Source organism: Typopeltis vanoorti, chromosome 7 (genome assembly GCF_054136105.1).
Source record: "Typopeltis vanoorti isolate ZY-2024b chromosome 7, IOZ_Tvanoo_1.0, whole genome shotgun sequence".
Classification (NCBI taxonomy): domain Eukaryota; kingdom Metazoa; phylum Arthropoda; class Arachnida; order Uropygi; family Thelyphonidae; genus Typopeltis; species Typopeltis vanoorti.
This window is the reverse complement of record NC_143555.1, coordinates 97,208,290-97,229,127: the sequence shown is the minus strand read 5'-3', so window position 1 is coordinate 97,229,127 and position 20,838 is coordinate 97,208,290. Positions and strand designations below refer to the sequence as shown.

General features: G+C 35.7%; 1 protein-coding gene across 5 annotated transcripts in view; it reads left to right on the top strand.

Annotated features, from left to right (window-relative positions):
• LOC150104886 (uncharacterized) overlaps nucleotides 1–20,838 on the top strand; it is a 695,785-nt gene that overhangs the window by 67,101 nt on the left and 607,846 nt on the right. For all 5 annotated transcript variants that reach the window (XM_090395398.1, XM_090395401.1, XM_090395397.1 and 2 more), the window contains exon 3: nucleotides 11,395–11,634. In XM_090395398.1, coding sequence (XP_090251524.1) covers nucleotides 11,395–11,634 — 240 coding nt within the window. The remainder of the gene's footprint in view (nucleotides 1–11,394; nucleotides 11,635–20,838) is intronic.

The window sequence follows — 20,838 nt, the reverse complement described above, 5'->3', positions numbered from 1 at the left end:
ACTCTCCCCATCTGTTTTTCTAGTTAGCCATATTATCCCAATTTCATATGATAGCTAAGTTGTTTTCTTAATTCATGTCTGGTTTGCTGTTTTTTCAGTCTTCTACTCCCAAGCAAGTAATATGCAATTTTTATTTAATGATAGTAATTGGTAGTGATTTGTTTTTTTCAGAGAGTGCTGAGAAGTGGAATACTTGCTTGCATGGTATAATTTACTACTGTTATTTTTTGCATTCAGCATAATGACTACGTGTTATGCCAAATTTGTTTTACTTGTAATTATTTTAGCTCTTTTGCCATGCTAATAGAGTTGAAATAACAGATTTATTTTTAGTAAACTTTGTGTCACACATTTAAATAAAATAGTTATAAGAGATCAAACCAAGGAATGAAGCTTCTCTTTTGTAAAACATAAATGACAGGTATATCAGTGAAGTAGGAATTTATTCTGAATTACATGAAGAGAGTGAGTAAGTGAGTCTATTTATAGTATTTGGAAGAGGCCAGGGAAAGTAGTGACTTGGCAGCAGCAAGTTTAGGAAGTTTTGCACATTAACTTGTGTTGAGGTTAATGCACAAATCACAAGTGATGGTTTGTAATTCTAATAGGATACACACAAAGTCTATTGAATTATATTATTTTGTAGCAAATAAATTATGTTTCATTTTGGTCTCCTGACAGACAAGCTCTTCTGGTTGAAATAAAGTTAGTTCTAACATTTTTACAAATGTAAGATCTTTATAAGTGATTAGTAAACTAATGAAGCTTGATTATTCATTTTGATAAGTTCAAAATATAAGTTTTGATAACAATTAAATTTAGACATAATATTTGTTTAGTTTCTAATATCTATCATTGTATCACATTCACTTCATGTTATACTGATATGATAATCTAATTTGATATGATACAGAGCAATGTGTTTAGTATCTATGAAACCAATTGGACAGTTTACTCAATTACTATATTTATTGCATGATGTGCCTACATTTAAAATTGTTTTCAACTGCGATAGGTTTGTTGTTTCTAAGAAACATTACTGATTTTGATGTATAGGGTTCCTTTATTATTGAATGACTGTGGTTTAATTTCCCATTATAAGCAAGATAAAACATGTATCCAAAGCAAATATCCTTTTTTCCCACTTCCTTTTAGTTGTTGATTAATATGGCAGTTTATACTTTTTAAGCTTTATTGGACAGTGCTAATGTGTGATTATTTCAAATTTTAAATTGCTTTCCATATGTTGCAAGTTTTTTCACTTGATTATACTATAAATTAAAGATGTCAAGAAATTATATTATTGGTTTCATCCTTTATCCAAGTGTAAGTAGAACAAAGTTTGCATGTGAAGTAATTTCATAACCAGGCTACTTGGATATAGAGGCTAATGACTTCACATCACATTATCTATATACAAATAGCCCACTCGTGAAGTTACTTCATTTGCAAACTTTGTTCTGCTTACACTTGAATAAAGGATATAATTTCTTGGCATCTTTAATTTATATGTTTTCTTATGAATTGAAGGAAATTAGTTTTCATTTATAAGTCTTAATTATTCATGGTTAATTATTTTGAATTACTGACTAAACATCATTTTTTAATTTATTATTTATTTTAATTTATTTATTTGTTAAAATATGCCAAGAATCTTGGGAGACATACATTGATTGAAACTATATTGAAATTTGAAAAAATTATATTTGAATAAGAATGAGAATGATGCTTTCAAAATTGGAAACACTTTGTTGAAGGGAAAAAAAAAAAATTAAGTTTAGGTTGCATTTCAGAACAGTGTGTAAGGGATTTAATAGGGATGCATAATCTATGTACTGTTACCAATGTTGTACTGGTTTAACAAATTTTGATGATATTTAAGATTACTAAAAATTTACACAGTACACCTTAATTGAAATTGAACAAGTAATAGTAACTAAATAATTCAAAATGATGTGAGAATATATTTGCTGTTATCAGAGATAAGCTCTGCAGTTTCTCTTAGTGATGAATAACTTCACTCATTTCTTACTCAAGCAGTACAGTTCAAAATAAATTAATTTTCCCTTTCAAGGATGGTTGTGCCTTTTGAAAAGATTGTTTCAAAAATCACACAATCCTTCTAAAAGAGTATATTTTTATTTTTTTTAAAAATTTCTCTCGTTTAAAACTTTGGAATGAATTTTTTAAAGTGAAATTTTATTTTATTTTATTATATATATATATATTTATATATATGGTGGCAAAATATTTTGAGGTTGTTGAAGAAGCTTAGAAATGTAGGAAACAGTGTTGTAAAAGGAGTAAGAGATGATAAAGGTGACATGAAAACGGGAGAAAAAGATATCCTTGAAATATGGAATAATTACTTAGACAAATTGCTAAATGAAACAAGCAGTGATAGCACAGTGGTAAAAAACACTCAACAGGCATACAGTCAGGAATACATATCCATACTTGAAGTAGAAAAAGCCATCAAAGGCTTGAAATGTGGAAAGACAGCAGGAGTAAATGATATTCGACCAGAAATGCTGAAGTATGGCGGTATAAAAGTCTTACAGTGGCTGCACTGTATAGTTCAAAAGGCCTGGACAGAGGGGCAAATTCCTGATGATTGGAGTAGAGTTCTCATAGTTCCCATATATAAAAAGGGGAATAAAACTGAATGTGAGAATTACAGAGGTATTTCCCTACTGAGTGTTCCAGGTAAGATTTATGCCAGTATACTGGAGAAACGGTTGAGAAGAATTGTTAAAGAAAAGCTTGGTGAAGAACAAGCTGGATTGAAGCCAAATAGAGGCTGTCAGGATCAGATCTTCACTTTACGACAAATAGTTGAAATCATGGGAATATAACAAAGATCTGTATTTAAGTTTTGTTTATCTGGAAAACATATGACAAGGTGCCAAGAGAGAAGCTATTCGATACGCTACAGTTATATGGTGTCAATGATGCATTATATCAAGCAATACCTAGTCTGTATTTGAGTTGTAAGTCAGCAGTTAGAATTGAAGGAAGTAAAGGAAGATGATTTAATGTTAAATCTGGTGTGAGACAAGGATGTACATTATCCCCTCTGTTATTCATTATCTATATGGATATGAATTATGAAGTACATTAAGGTACATTATGAAGGAAAGTGGTATTAAAAATGATATCAGAATTGGAGATGTTAATGTCAGCTCTTTGCTTTATGCGGATGATGTTATACTTCTAAATAAATCCGCTACAAGTTTGCAAGATTCTTTCTCTAAATTGAATAACTGTTGTAATAGATATGGTATGAAGGTCAGCAATAAAAAGACAAAGACAATGAAAATAGGTAGAATCGTTGAAAATGTCAACTGCGTTGTGAACGGAGAACCTGCGGAACAAGTAAAACATTTCAGCTACTTAGGCATGATTTTTAGTGAAGATGGTAAATTAAATATGGAAATAGATAACAGAATCATCAAAGCTGGTATGGTAGGAAGTCAATTGAATATATTCATATGGAATAAGAGAGAAATTAGTCGGAACACTAAATTAGCTGTATTCAAGACAGTGTTCAAACCAGTTTTAACTAATGGATCTGAGAGCTGGATCAGAAGTAAAACACTTGACCAAAGACTAGAGACCGCAGATATGAGAGTCCTGAGAAATATTAGAGGCATTAACAGATGGCATCAATGGCAATATCATATTAAAAATGAGGATATTAGGAAAGAACTTGACGTTGTCAGCATCCAGGAATGCATTAGCAGAGCTAATCTCAGGTGGTATGATCACTTAAACAGAATGGGCATGGAAAGATTAGTAAAACAAGTGTTCTCTGCCAGGTTAGCAGGAAAATGACCCAGGGAAGACCAAGATATAGGTGGGTTGATACGGTACAAAGTGCCTTAGACGATAGAAATATAAGATCTGATAATGTTGGAGTCTTGACAAGTAACAGACTGGTTTGGAGGAAAATTGTAGATAGGAAGTTAGTAATGATGTAAATTTTTCATGTAGTACTATCATATCCTGTACACCCCTTGAAGGGTACCTGTCAGGAATTTGATGATGATATATATGGTGCTACCACTCACATCTTTTAGGCAGTTACTGTTTTTTGGTATGATGGTGTGCAATGCAAGAAACTTTGAAAAGCTTTTATATTTAATGCTTGCCTTGAAAAGGGTTGTATATTTTTATTGTTTGTAATCTTCAGTATTAAATAGAGTAATATGAAGATGTATGTATTGCTCACTTTTTCTATATCAAGATCAGTCATTATTTCTATTTAAAAGTTCTGAAATCAGCTTTTTTTATTTCTGATTTGCTGTTATTGAAATATTCATATTCACCTATAGAATCATTTGCTTATTGTACAATATAAGCATCTCTGTAGTGCAGTTGGAAAAAACAACAGTACATTGTGTCCTTTGACTGGAAAAAGCTCGAGTTCAGTTCTCGTGAAGAGAGGAATTTTTGTATGGACTTTTTCAATTTAAGGTGAGTTGCTGATCTCATATGGAAATAGCATGTTTTTTTTTCTCCCAGAAATTTGGATTTTTCATCCCATATACAGGCAAATAGGCCATCAGAACACATGCAATTTACAGACAAAAAATACTGTTGTTGATGACGGGCAGTAGATGACATTGGTAATAGTTGTAGGAATAAATGATAAGGGACACAGTGAGATATTTGTAGCAGAGTGGAGCACCCTCCTTTAATGAGTCCTTGGAGGTATCTAATAATATTTTTCTATAATCAAGAAGCATCATGCATGAAGGGCTTTAGAGATTGGAAATTTATATCTCTGCCAGTTTAGCCTAAACTGGCATGCCAATTTAGCCCCCCCCCCCCCCCCCCCAGCTCTTAATTATTGATGTAACAGAGTGAATCCTATGAGTTGATAAATTACTTTTTCTCTAATGTTCAGTTGGCAATATGCTAAGTATAAGAATTAAAACTAATTGTTTACTCCTATGACCCCCCCCCCCCCCCACTACACACACACACACACCATCTCTTCAAATTGCCGAGTCACTCACCATGTTTTCCTGTCTTTCATCCTGCATTTCCTTTTCTTGTTTTGTACATTTTTTTTTTTTTCATACAAAGTTTGTCTGCTCGATTACAGATCAAATTAAAATTGACAAGAAATGTTGTTAAAAAGGATATTTTTGATAATATCCTTTACCCAGGTGTGAGCAAACGAAGCTTGCACATTATCTATCTTTATAACTAGGCTAGATGTATTATGGAATTGGTTGACTTCACATCAATCACCTCAGCATCCCACAATGCAAAGCACACTTCCTTTGGATGTGTATATTGCTATGCATTAAGGAAAGGGTTACTACCCAGATTGGTAGTAACCTTTTGGGAGACAGATTCAGGAAGATACCAGGATTAAATTAATGCACATACAAATTTCCCACATACAAAGTTTGTGCATGAAGTATCCTACTTCATGACTTTGCTACTTGTAAATAACAATATTCATGCCCAAAAAGGAAGTGTGTTTTGCATTATGGGATATTGAGGCAATTGATGTGCCTAGTTATAAATACACTTCACATGCAAACCTTGCTTTCTTACATTTGGGTGAAGAATTAAACAAGAATGTATTTCTTGTGAACTTCAATTTACATTGCTTTTTATCTTGAATTCATAAAAATTTATTCATAGTACCTTTTAACCTTTGTATTTATTTCTCTTAATATCCAGTTATATTTTCTCTCTTGCTTCCTATCTCTCTGAAATTTTTAGGGAATCATATTCTTCAAATTCCTGATATATACCCTCAAGGGGGTGTACAAGGGCCTCCGTAGTTGTCAGTATAGACGAAGCCCTTTGGTCGGAAAGACATGGGTTCGATTCCTGTCCATGATGTGAAGAACCTTTATCTGGTCTCTTTCGACTAAAGGTGAGTTAGCTGGTCTCATACAGAGGTAGGGTTTTTTTTCACCTGGAAACTCGGGTTTTTCGTCTTCCAGAACAGGCATACCGGCCCCATGTACCAGAACAGGCATACCGGCCCCAAGGGGGTGTACAAGAGCCTCCGTAGTTGTCAGTATAGACGAAGCCCTTTGGTCGGAAAGACCTGGGCTCGATTTCTGTCCATGATGTGAAGAACCTTTATCTGGTCTCTTTCGACTAAAGGTGAGTTAGCTGGTCTCATACAGAGGTAGGGGTTTTTTTCACCTGGAAACTCGGGTTTTTCGTCTCCCAGAACAGGCATACCGGCCCCATGAACACACATGGATTACAGTCATGAATATGTCCCAGCCATATGCCGGTCCTGAGTTCAGAAAAAATTGGGGGGTTGGGGAAAACATTGGTGAACTACCCTGTAAAAATCTCACGAGGAATACTTTGTGGGCAATGCCCACAGAGTCACCTACTGTCGGAAATGATTGAAAGGGAAAATCAGATCAGATCAGAGGGGGTGTACAGGATATGATAGTACTACATCCAAAATTACATCATTACTAACTTCCTATCTACAATTTTCCTCCAAATCAGCCTATTACCTGTCAAGACTCCAATATTATCAGATCTTATATTTCTATCTTCTAAGGCACTTTTTACTGTATCAATCCACTTATATGTTGGTCTTTCTCTGGGTCTTTTTCCTGCCAACCTGGCAGAGAACACTTGTTTTGCTAATCTTTCCCCTCCCATTCTGTTTAAGTGACCATACCACCTGAGATTAACTCTGCTAACTGATTCCTAAATGCTGACAATGTCAAGTTCTTTCCTAATATCCTTGTTTTTTAATATGATATTGCATTGATGCCATCTGTTCACACCCCTAATCTTTCTCAGGACTCTCATATCTGCAGTCTATAGTCTTTGGTCAAGTGTTTTACTTCTAACCCAGCTCTCAGATACATATGTTAAAATTGATTAGAATATTGTCTTGTATACAGCTAATTTAGTGTTTTGACTAATTTCTCTCTTATTCCATATAAATTCAGTTGACTTCTTACCATACCAGCTTTGTTGATTCTGTTGTCTATTTCCAAATTTATTTTACCATCTTCACTAAAAATCGTGCCAAAATAGCTGACATGTTTTACTTGTTCTGTAGGTTCTCCATTCATAATGCAGTTGATATTTTCAGTGCTTCTGTATATTTTTATTATCTTTGTCTTTTTAATGCTGACCTTCATACCATATCTATTACAACAGTTATTCAGTTTAGTCAGGGAATCTTGCAGACTTGTAGCCGATTTATTTAGAAGTATAACATCATCTGCATAAAGCAAAGAGCTGACATTAACATCTCCAATTTTGATATCATGTTTAATACCACTTTACTTCATAATGTGATCCATATAGATAATGAATAAAAGAGGTGATAATGTACATCCTTGTCTCACACCAGAATTAACATTAAACCATCTTCCTGTACTTCCTTCAATCCTAACTGCTGATTTACGACTCAAATAAAGACTAAGTATTGCTTGATATAATGCTCCATTGACACCACATAACTGTAGCGTATTGGATAGCTTCTTTCTTGGCACCTCGTCATATGCCTTTTCCAGATCTACAAAACTTAAATACAGATCTTTGTTATATTCCCATCATTTCTCAACTATCTGTTGTAAAGTGAAAATCTGATCCTGACAGCCTCTGTTTGGCCTGAATCCAGCTTGTTCTTCACCAAGCTTCACTTCCACAATCCTTCTCAACCGTTTCTCAAGTATACTTGCATAAATCATACCAGGAACACTCAGTAGAGAAGTATACCTGTGTAATTCTCACATTCAGTTTTATTTCCCTTTTTTATATATGGGTACTATTAGAGCTCTACTCCAATCATCGGGAATTCGTCCCTCTGTCCAGGCTTTCTGAACTATGCAGTGCAGCCACTATAAGACTCTTATACCACCATACTTCAGCATTTCTAGTCAAACATCATCTACTCCTGCTGCCTTTCCACATTTCAAGCCTTTGATGGATTTTTTCTACTTCGAGTATGGATATAGACTTAGAACAGGTGAATTTATTTAACTACTTAGGATGTATGATCACGTATGAAAAAAATATAAACATAAAAATTGCAAAATATTTTAAAATAACAGGTGTAATTAACTCAATATTTAAACCAAACCTAGTTCAAAAAAAAAACCAGACTAAAAGTATACAATACATTAGCCCTATCAGTCTTAATGTATGGAAGCGAAATCTGGACAATAAAACAAAAAGACAAACAAAGATTAACAACAGCAGAAATGAAGTTTATGAGAAAAACTGCAAACCATACCCTATTTGATCACAGAAGAAACAAATTATGAAAGAATTAAACCAAGAACCAGTAATAGAAAAAATTAAAAAATATAAACATAAATGGATGGAACACGTTCAAAGAATGAAAACAGAAAGATTACCAAAACAAGCCATAAAGTACAAGCCATTAGGAAAAAGAAAACCAGGACGTCCTCTTAAACGATTCAACGATGACTTCTAAGGCCAGAACAGGCCATGCTAGGCCTAAATCCTTGATACGCATGATGATGATTAATTAACTTACGGAATTCACAACGTACACTAGAATATAAATTAAATTAAACTTTAATATATATTTCCAATATTTCGGCAACGTCACGTTGTCATCTTTAAAGTAACTTAAAATAAAGACACGTGTACGCAGGCACTACACACAGTAAATGAGGACGAAGCGAGGAAATTTTTGTTTCTCCTAAAAGTCCTGATGGTGCCCCCTAGCGGGGCTATGTAGGTATTCTTGGCCGTCGGGCTGAAGATTTCCTGATGTACGTCTCCCAAATTTGGGGCAGCCTCGTGCAACCAAATTTGTCGAGGTTTGTCATGTTTCTTAGGGCTGACGCTGATTCCATGAAAATTCTTTCAAATTTGAACTTGCTACGGTGTATTATTGTGGCTTTCTTCCACCGTATTCTGTGGCGTGTATCCAGAGCATGCCTGCAAGACCAGAGTGGCTATACTGGTGAAAACGGATGTAGTCCTTGTGTTCTGAAATTCTGATATTCGCTGTCCTGCCTGTTTGGCCAAAGTAGGACAGCTTACAGCTGCAAAGGATCTGGTATACACCAGGTAGGTCTAGGGGAAGTGGTTGGTCTTTAGTGGAGAGGATAAGGGATGCCAATTTTCTTTATGGTCTGTAACAAGAGGTCAAGTCATGTTTTTTGAAGATTTTGGTCATTTCTCTGAGGTATCTCGGATGTAGGGAATGGTGATGGATTTAGAGTAATCCTTGTTGTAAAGGGGCGGGGGGAGTGTTGTGGTTTCAATATTTTTTTTTGGGGGGGGATAGCCATTGGCTGAGAAAGTGTTAAGGATGTGATTTAGTTCAGTGGTTAGGGCATTATCATTTCAACAGATTAGTTTAGCCGTGTTGTATAGTGTCTTAATAACTTCATATTGTGGGGAGGGGGATTGTTAGTGAATGTATCTGCCTGTATGGGTGGGTTTTCTATAAACTGAGAAAACCAAGGTTCCATCAGGCTAGCGAGTGACACTAGTCACTTGCTAGGAAAGGAAGGCTGTTGTTTTTCTCTTTTTCCAGAGTGAACTTGATTCTGGGATGTTGGTTGTTTAAGTGTGTTAAGAAGGAGAGGAGTGTATCAGAGCCATGTGGGCAAATAGCGAACACATCATCAACGTAGCAAAGCCATATGGTTGGGTTTTGTGGAGCAGAGTTTAAGGCTTTCTCTTCAGAGGTCTCCATAAAGAAGTTGGCCAAGGGCAGGGAGAGTGGTGACCCATGGCTGTCCCCCTCTATTTGTTTGTAGAATTTTTGCTGCCAAACGAAATAGCCTGAGTTCATTGTGAACTGAAATGGGGCTGAGATATTGGGAACAAATTTAGCTTGGATTAGTTCTACGGTATCCTTGAGTGGGACATTTGTGAATAAAGAGAAGACTTCAAAACTGACAATTGTGTAAGGTTTTCTATGCTGGCTTTGAAGCGGGCTGATTTTTTTATGTGTGATGGTGTGTTGCCAGTATAGTGGTGTGTGAGCGCTTTGGCCAATTTGTATGTAGGGGAATCAATGCCATCCACTATGGGACGTAATGGCACATTTTCTTTATGTATTTTTGGGAGTCCATATATACGGTGGGGGGGTTAGAGTTAAACAGTTTTAATTTGTTAGTAACTTCTACAGGCCAAGAAGTGACCTTCTTAAGGAGCCTATGGCGTTTTCTGATTTGTGAGTTGGTAGGATTATATTCTATAGGGAGGTAAGTAGCACGATCTAATAATGGAGCATTAAGCTTACCTGTGTAGTCCATTTGGTTGAGTACTATGTTGCCGTTTCCCTTATCCGCTTTGGCGATTACTAATTCTTTGTTTTTCTTCATTTCCTGCAGAGCTTTATATTCACTATTGGATATGTTGGTTTTTGATGGTCTTGCTTTGGTGAGAACACGAGCTACATGCAGTCTAATATTGTTGGCGATGTGGTTTGGAAGGTGGCGGATCCCTCATTCAATCTGGATCATTATATCCTTGGCCGGTATTTTTCTGGAAGTAATGGCGAAGTTGTGGCCACGTTAAAGAAAGATGAGTGCTGCAGGCTTCAAAGTAACTGTAGAAAGGTTGGCTACAGTGTTGGTTGGAAGTTTTGGTTCGGAGGTCGAGTTCTTTTTTAATTTCTCAAATTTCTTGATATGTCAAACCTGTATTTTCTCAAATTCTTTATCTGCCGCAGTGCTCGAGACATCATATAAAATTGACCAAAGCTCTTCTTCAAGCGCCCGAATAGCTTTGTTTGCGTCAGCTAGGAGAACGTGAGTGGTGCCAATTTTTTCCCTTAGCAGAGCATGGCTGGCATGGTTATAAATTCGGAGAGCCTTTTGTGAAAAGAAATGGTGCTTAAATTTCACACAATTTGGGATTACCTGATTATCCCGGCAGCATTTTAGGAAGGTCAGACGATTCAGTTGGCTTGATAACTTCAGCTTCATTTTACCGTATTGGTGGGCCTTGCGTGCGATGGAATCTCCGTGAATGATAGTAATTCTTGTAGAAAGGCTTATACACGATTATTAATTAACTTGAGGAATTCACAACGTATGCTGGAATATAAATTAAATTAAACTTTAATATATATTTCCAATATTTCGGCAATGGCACGTTGCCATCTTCATAGGAACTTAAAATAAAGACACGTGCAAGCAAGAACTACACATAGTAAATGAGGACAAAGCGAGGAAGCTATTGTTTCTCTTAAAAGTCCTGATGGTACCCCCCCCTCCCCCAGCGGGATATGTAGGTATTCTTGGCCGTTGGGCTGAAGGTTTCCTGATGTATGTCTCCCAAATTTGGGGCAGTCTCATGCAACCAATGTTGAGATTTGGCATATTTCTTAGTTTGTAGTATCTCTTGTTTTGTAATACATTGATAATTTTTTTTAATGCTTATTTTTAGGAGCTTGGATTAAGATCGAGACCTGCAAAAAAGCAACGTAATAAAGAAAAAGTAAGGAAAGTTGTTTCTACTGAGAGTTCGCCATCTCCTCGATCCTCTCCTTCTGCTGCACGTAATTCTAGTCATTCACTAGCTCCAGTTGCATTTCCTCGTTCCAAGTTCACTACTGCTTCTTGGCATAATGAACAAGCTTTCACAGGAACGTTGAAGAAGAATGTGACTTGTAGTGATCTAGAGGAGGTTGGTATACCAAACCATTAAAAAAAATCCAAATTTAGTACTGCAAATAGTTAATGACTATTATTATTACTTGCAAATATAGTTGCCTCTCTTTCTGTTGCAGTCTGAGGGCCTAAAGGAATAGCTGATTATAGGGGAAAGTTTGCTCTAACAGACTTCTTTTTAAATACATTATTTTCTTAAAAATAATTAGATGTGTAGATATAAACAAAACACATTTTTATTGACAGAAATTCATATTATGATGCTGCCTTTGGATGTGATAACTCCTTTGATGCATCATGGAAGATTTTATACTAATTTCTGGTGGAAATTTATTTGCTATTTTGCCCTATTCTTTCTTTAAAACATTTATACATTCCACTATGATGAGAAACATACAGTTGTCGTGTATGTTACTGTATGTAACTTGCAATAGTCTAGGACAATGATGAGCAACCCCCGGCCCTCCAACTATTAACTAGCAGCCCACCAAAACATTGCACTTCATTTAGCTGAAGCGTAAAATTTTTAGCAAAAGGCACAATTTGTTATTAATATGAAGCACACATTTAGGGGTCACGTGAAGAATATTTGCTTGTAGATAGTTTCAACAATTGTGCCATTCGCCTTTGCATTTTCAGTTGCGCATGAGGAGCCGTACTTTAACGATATATGAAAGTAGTTGAATTATTCTTGAATAAACTTAAAGTTCTTTCAAAACCTAAGCAAATTATAAATTTATAATGGTAATATAATTTTTTCCTTTAAAAAATTGCACCTTTACAAAATTTTTTCTTCTTCTTTTTTACAAACAGAACTCTGTTTTTATCAATGAGTTCAAAATCTAGAAAACACAAAGTTAAGGATGAAAATTGTCAGTTTAACAGAAGATGGACATGTGACTATTTTTTTACTTGCATAAAAGACAATACTGTTTGCTTGATATGTTGTGAAAGATAAGAGACTCTTACAAGAGAATCTCAAGGAGTACTGTGAAGTCATAATTTAAAATTATGAATATTTTTACCAATTGTTTATGTTAGTACATTATTAGTTTTGGTTTCATAATATGTATTGTCGGCACTTGCAATGTGCCTGTTATTGGTGTTATTTTGTCAGAACAAAATGTGAAGCATTTAAAAAAAATGTATATACTTACTGGATTTGGATAGTTGTGTTACTTTCAGAAATTTTATTGTGGTTTAAAATTATTAAGTGCTGTGTTTTGTAAAGACATTCTTGTAGTGCTAACAGAGACAACACGTCAGCCATTATACCTGACTTCTTGCTTGCCACTTTCATGGAATGTGCATGCTCACCGAGGAGTTTAATGGGTGATTGACAGCTGACAGAGAGAGCATTCAGTATTGAGGTAACGGAAACAAGAGAGCATTCGGTATCAAAGTAATGGAAGAAAAACAGGGGAGAGCTAATGGAAGTTTAAGAACGCAGACGAAGGAATTTTGCTCTTAGGAATTTTTTTTAGCTGTATCTGACACTGGGAGGAATATTAATAGAAGATTCCAAAAAAAGAATCTTAGAACTCTGAACCTTTAAAGTGGAGGAGTTAAGACTGTAAATAAGTATTGGTAAATAAAAGAAAATATTGCAATTGACATTCTATAGGAATGTTCGAGGAAACGCTGATTGGAAATTCATCTGTCTTAAGGACGCCAGATCTATCTGTTATTTCTACTGGAAAAGGAGATGGAATTTAGCAACTTAGATAAAGCAGTAGAAGAAACCTTTTTTTGCTGGCACAAAAATTAACAAAATTGAACTGCATGAGGTAAGGGTACTTATACTTCGGTGAATTCAGAATATCTATGCTTCAGAGTCGGGAGGAATAATGTGTGCTACATAGGGTGATGAGAAAGGATTCTATGGAAAAGAACAAGAGAATCTTATATCTTGAAATAATCTTATATCTGGAAAAGGGCCTCAACAAAGAAACTGACTATGAACATCTTGTTATTGTGTAAACAAGGTGTTTAGTCTAGTAGACGTGATTAAGTATATATGTTAAACAAACCAGTAATAGAATGAGTCAGAGAATGAGTGATCTCTAAAGTGTAAGTTTATTTTTAAAAGATGTTGGATCCAGCTAATTTTGTAGTTAGTTATGTAATCCAGCTAAGTTAGTTGTGTAATTTTATTTTAAACGTATATATTGTTTTTGTTTTATTAAATGTGTATATTTTGTATTTGGTCTTGAGTCAGTGATTTTTTGGATTCTGAAAGAAACAGTTAAATGTCAGTGCGCCAATCAGAATTGAACATATATAAAAATACTCGGAAATAGAAATAATCGTTTTAGAGAAAATCTCATAACAAAAGAGGATTGTAATAATAATTAATTATAAATAATCCCTCTTTATAACAATATAACATCAAGAGGCATTATAAGTCCGCGCGGTTAGCCTAGTGGCTATGCGCTTCGCAACCATATGCCTGGGGAAGGAGTGTCCTAGGTTCGATTCCCGTCGGTGACGTGAGGAGCTGAAGGATCTTCCTCAGCCATAGCCAAGTTAGCCAGTCTTGGGCGTGGACAGCAAGGTTTTTTCCTCAGTTTATTCTGGGGTTTTTCATCCCGCAAAGCAGGCAAACTGGCCTTGAGAACTTAACACTACAGGCCATAGGATATACCGGGGCATAGGGCTGACCACTTTATCCTGTAAACGGATTGAGGTCCAATGATCAATGGACCCTCGACACCGCAAGGTAAAAGAGGGTATAAAGAAGATGAGATGAGATGAGGCATTATAAAACTAAACATTCTTCAAAATTTGACAATTTGCAAGGGCAGTTGCGCAAAGACAAAGTGAATCGACTGTAAAAAAAAAAAAAAAATCTTAAACAACGGTAAAATGTATTTGGAGCTGTTTCATTAACTGCAGATACTGCAGTTCATGCAAGATACATTATTAGTGAAATTTTGGCAAAAAGAATATCATCATTTTCTGATGGAGAAATAGTAAAAGAATGCTTACTAGCGGTAGCAGATATCACTTTCCCTGATAAAAAAAAAGAAAAAGATATAATTTCGAAAAGCAGCTTGTCACGATTTACAATCACAAGAAGGATTGACCATCTTCTGCAAAGTAAGGAAATTTTGCAGGGACATATTTCTAAGTTGGAATGGATCTGTTTGGCTTTGGATCAAAGTTGTGATGTTAGTGATATAGTACAACTTGCTGTCTTTTTGAGAGGAAGAGATTCTAGTTTTAACATCACTGAAGAATTTTCATCTTTAGTTCCATTGAAAGGAACTACTACCGGAAAAGATATATACAGAGAACTGAAACTTTCTTAATTAATTAAATATCCCAATAGAAAAGATCATTGGTATAACAACAGATGGAGCTCGAGCCTTGTCTAGTATGAATGTTGGTCTGTCAGGATTATTATCCAGAGACATAAAAAGATTTTCTACTGCATTTTGCACGAAGAAAATATGAGTGCAAAAGTTTTGAAAATGTCCAATGTTGTTTTACTGATCATTAAAATTGTAAATTTTATTAGATCCCGAGGACTGAATCATCGTGAATTTAAGGAATTTTTGAGAGATATGGAAAACAAATATGGTGATATTGAAGGTCGATGGTTAAGTCACAGCACAATGCTTAAGTGTGTGTACGATTCGAAGAGCAAAATTCAGTTATTCTTGGAGATGAAAGACAACCCGTTTCCAGAATTTAATAACAAGGACTGGATGTGTGATTTTGCGTTGATGTTACTCACCATCTAAATGAATTAAATGTAAATCTTCAAGGACAGAACAAACTTATTGATGAAATGTTCAATAAAATAAAAGCCTTTGAAAATAAACTAAAAATTTGGAATCAGCAACTGGAATCTAATAATATGGCTCATTTTTCAATTTTGAGAAAAGAAAATCCACCTAAAATGTTCATTAATTGGTGAATTGATTGGCGGGGATAGAGCTGTAGAGTAGGTGCCCTCCCTTGATGAGTCTTTGGGCTCCCTAGAGGTGTCACATAATAATAATAATATCGAAAAGCTTGTTGATGAGAAACAGAGCCAAATATCTCGTTAATTAAATTTCAGCAGCTATTTAATTTCTTTTGATTAAAATAATTATGTATGTATACCTATATATGTATTGCAAGTATTACTAATAAAAAGTAAATCAAATTGAAAAAACTTTTCATTGTAAATCTATGTCGAAATTAACAAATTCCATCCCATAAATTAAAATTTTTTGATTCATTTATTCAAGTATTTAATATTGTGTTTATTGCAGCCTGTATTGAATGTTAGGTTTTCAATTGTGGTCCACTGAAGAACAAAGGTTGCTCATCACTGGTCTAGGATATCATTGTACGTAATAGCAATTGTAATTATGTGCATCAGTACCAGTAAACTTAATTCTTGCCATTAGAAACAGCCACACATCATTATACATCCACCTTGAATTTCACTGTTGCTACAACACAACTAGAAGAAAAAAAAACATTCTTTTAACATCTTCCATGCACACATACTTCAGACCAGAATAGAATTTAGTGTAGCTCATCACCTTGTAGTTTAGGATCCATGTATACTAGCCTATGTATATTCATGATGTGTATCTCTTGTTGTTGACCTGTCTTGTCATAGAAATATACTTGCATGTGGTTGCTTGAATCTTAAAACACGGACTATGTAGGATCTGATAGTGGGATTAAAGAGCATTGACTCGAAGCTAAGTATCACCTATGGACTTACATTTCTTTAGTATTTCTAATTATAAACTGCTGTATCTGCACAACAAACATCTAATGATTTCCTCTAAAATTGTGTTAATCTGAAGTTCAACAGTTTATTCAGAAATGACTTCTGAATAAATTGCTGATCCCTTTTATATGATACCACAAACTTAGCTTGTTATGCATTGACATCTACACATCATTACTTTGAGGTTTGCTGGGAGGTGAGTGTTGATTCTTAAGTTTATGCTCCAAATTATCAATAAGGAAGTAGAATTGTATAATTGTTCTAGAATCTGTATGATTTAAATTCTAGTGATCTAAAGGCAGAGGGGAATCTTCAACCACATGAAAGTAATAGGCTCTAAAATACATTGAGAATTTATAACTAATCTGAGAAAATCCTTAGCTTTTCTTGATATCATTGATTGTTTGTGTGTTGATATCAAAGATGACAGTTTATATTTGACATGATGCTACTTCTATAAAATATTCCAAACATGTCAGCAGATTTTAGTATCATCAATGCTGTTTGGTTGAAAAGACCTTGGCTAAAATCCTGTCTGGAATGTCAAGACTTTTATAAAGGCTTTTCAGTCGAAGATGAGTTAGCTAGTCACATGCAGATATGACTCCCCCCCCCTTCCCTCAGTAGAAAGTTGGTTAAGAATGATAGCAATAAGTTGAAAGATGAAATGTGTGAAAATGTGATTGGCTAGGTTTATGTTACAAGTGGTATGGATGGCAAGAATGAAATGGTAGAAAGTGAAGAGAATAACTAGATGGTAATGGAAAAGGTAGCGCACTTAAACGAAGTTCTCCACATAACAAAACATGAGATTTGAGTGGTTGGAAAACCACCAGGCAGATGGTATTCTACAGAAGTGCAAGAAGGGGGAGATGCAAGTGGAGAGAAAACTGAGTATGAAAGAGTGAAAGTATGAGAATAAGGATTAAATTTTGTATAGCGATTTGTTGATGAGAAGAGTGCTTGGGGAGAGTGTGATGAAATCATGTTTTTCTGGTGCCAAGATTAAGGATGCTGGGATGCAGAGAGTGAAGATATTATTATTATTACTTGACACCTCCAGGGAGTCCAAAGACTCATCGAGGGAGGACACTCAGTCCACCAACTACAACTAACTGCAACTACATCACCGGCATCTATTGCCCGCCACCACCACCACTACTATTTCCACAGACAATCACAAACATCCATGCCCATGGTGGGATTCGAACCCTCAGCCTTTTGGTTGGAGAGTGGATACTAACCACTCAACCAACCAGGCCGGGCATGAAAGATGAAAGATATTTATTTTGGCTGGTATGAATGATTTAGTGGGTGACAAGTGTATGCAAGAGGATATACAAGAGTTGTTGGTGCAAGCAAAGAGGAAGAGTGAGAAAGTAAAACTTGTGAGTGTTGCCATGGTATGATAAAAGCAAGCTGAGATAGAGAGCTGTGATCTCAAATGAATCAGTGTGCAAATTGTATTGGAGGAATGCTGTGGAGTGAATTTGATGGAAGGAAGGATTCATATAAGTTGAATGGCTGGCATTTGAATGGATTTGGGGTCACTTGAGAAAATGTTGTTGAATTACAGTTCAGAAGTGCAAAGTCAGGGAAACTAGAATGATGGGGTTAACATTGGTCCAGGCAACCTAGAGCTTAGTAAGCGAGAGAGTGATCACATGATGTTAAATGTAACTCCCTAGGTTCTTAACTTGACACAAGATGTAAGGGAGGTTGTGGGATTAAGGGGATATTGCAGTTTATGTATATTTGTAATAAGGTGAGGAGTTTTATTGGTTAGCTCAACTTGACCAAAAGTTCCAGGTATTAATGAGACTTGGAATAGAATAGAATGTAAAGGATGTATCTTTACAGAGGGCAGAAGGAACAGAAGATGATATCAGAAGAATTGAAGCCAAAAAGAGTAGAAGTACTGGAGGACAGGTGCAGCAAACAGTTCATTTGAAGCTATCTGGTGTTAGATAGAGACCAACAGGATAAAATATATAATTGGTTTCTGCTTATAATCCAGGGTGTATAAGGGAGATTGTATATGATATGCCAATGCATGTCATCTACACTCTCCATACATTTTCTACATTCTCCCTTATGTGAGGTTTGAGAGTGCTGGATTTTAGTCATAGCATCAGATAACTTAATAGTAACCAATCTAGCTACGCTGCCTTCCCTCGGGGAAAGTGATCATGTAGTCTTGACCTGGAGGATTGCTAGACATGCAGAATTTTCTGTTAAGAAGGGATATGTGTGAAATTACAAAGCAAGTGATTATGACAAGCTGTGTGTCAGCTTTCAGCAGCAACATGGCATAAGAATTTGGGGGTGGGGGAGAGATTGCTAGTGGTGCATGGGAGGGGGGTCAAAGAGTGTTTGAAGAAAGTCAGATTGTATCCCCAGAGTCAGAAGGTTAAATCATGTAGGAGTTAGATGGATAAATAGCATTATTAAGGAGGAATTGCAAACAAAGAAAAATTTATGGAGTGAACATAAAGAAAAAAGTGATTAGTACAAGAGCAGTACAAAGTGCAGCCAAGAAGAGTTACTTGTATGGTAAGGAAGATCAAAGCTAATTATGAGAGAAAGCTAGCTGATTAGGCCAAAAGAAATCCTAAAGAGTTCTTTTGCTATGTGTGGAAGGTTGATTTAAAAATATCTGATGGTGGAAGGTAACTGAATCAAACCAAATACAGACAGATCCCGAGGTACATAAATCTGTACTCATGTAAGAAATTACATAAGTACAAAATACAAGATACACAATATTTATGGACAGAGCTTATGTACAAATGGTATGCAAAAGTCGATGCTTAGCCCACATGTTGCATCGTCCCAGTTCCCGTGTCTCTTACTGAATGCACCTATATGGTGCTTATTGTCATATTTTGGGTGTTTTTTTCTAAATATTATTCACTTTGGCTGGTGGTAAACATGCCATTGAATCAGAATGTGAACTATCTTGCAAACATACTGCAATTGATGTAGAGATGAAATTATGGATAATAGAGAAATATGAAGGTGAATGAACCTTACAAGATATAGTATATGAACTCAGTCCTGTGGTATCGACAGTAAATACCATAGTAGAGGATGCCCCATGTATAAAGGATCAGCCAACATGAGAACAACCATAATAACAAAAAAAGAAAAAAAAACTCTTGAAGGTGCACTAACGAAGATGGAAAAATTGCTTACAATATGATGGAAGACCAGATCCAGAAACTTGTTCCTTTGAGCCTTATTACAATACAGGCTAAGGCAAGAAGTTTATTTGAGGGGCCTTAAGAGAAAATATTCTGAAGGAACAGTCATTTGCTGCAAGTAAAGATTGGTTTGCACATTTTAAAAATTGTGCTGGCTTTCATAATGTGCATGTATCTGGTGAGGCTGCTAGTGGTTATACTGAAGTTGCCAAAAATTTTCCGAAGTGGCTTCAGGCCATAATTGACGAAGGTCCATATTTGCCTGATGATGATCAGCATGTATTTTTATTTACTGCAGGGTGAAGTCTTCTTCCATTGTGGAAGAATTGGGTTTACTTCTCCAATGGTGACTCAGTCCATCTTCGGAGAGTGTATACATATTTTGTATGAATGAATGTATGAAGGTGAACGACAATCACAAGCATCCATACCCTAGGTGGGATTCGAACCTACAGCCTCTTCGCTGGAGAATGGATATGCTAACCACTTTGGCAAACCATGCCAGTCCATATTTGCCTCAGCAAATATTTAATATGGATGAACCAGGCTCGTTTTATCAAGGAAGGGAGGGAATTTCAACTTTTGTAAGGGGTTGCAGAATGGTCTACTTACATATGTCGAGTAATGTCTAGTGGAATTACTGAGTGATCATTTTGCAAGGGTGCAAACTAGGTAGTGATGTTGCAGTGTGTGTGATGTGACATTGATGAATGGGAGAATAGAGGTTGAAGAAATGGAGGTGCTTAGAATATTGAAAAAGTACTGAGAGACAGATTAGCTGATAATTAGCACAGCCATGGGATATCTTTGCTTATTATGAGAATGTGCAAGGGAATTATCAGCCAGTCTGACTTATCAATACTGAGAGGGTGTGAAAAGAGGGGAGAAAATAGAATGACCATATCCTACTGCATAAAGGAGGCTCCCAGACAAAAGTTGCAAATTATAGGCCAAATTATCAGCAGAAAGCTGAATGGTTAACATATCCACTTTTTCAACCAACACTTGTAGGTTTGAATCCCACCATGGGGTATGGATGTTTGTGATTTTTTTAGATGGGGGGGATAAATTGCCTGATGTGAGACCCTGCTGATTGGAGGCCTGAAGTGGGTTGAAGAGGTTTTGCTAGAGCAGGGTTTCCAGACTGTAAAAAAATAAAAAAAAATACCAAAAGATATATAAAATTAATAAAAGAAATCCTTAACCCACCCATGGTACAAATACTATATGTTTACAAATAAACCTTTTGTGGGTAGGAGCTACATAATATATGTGTTCTTCC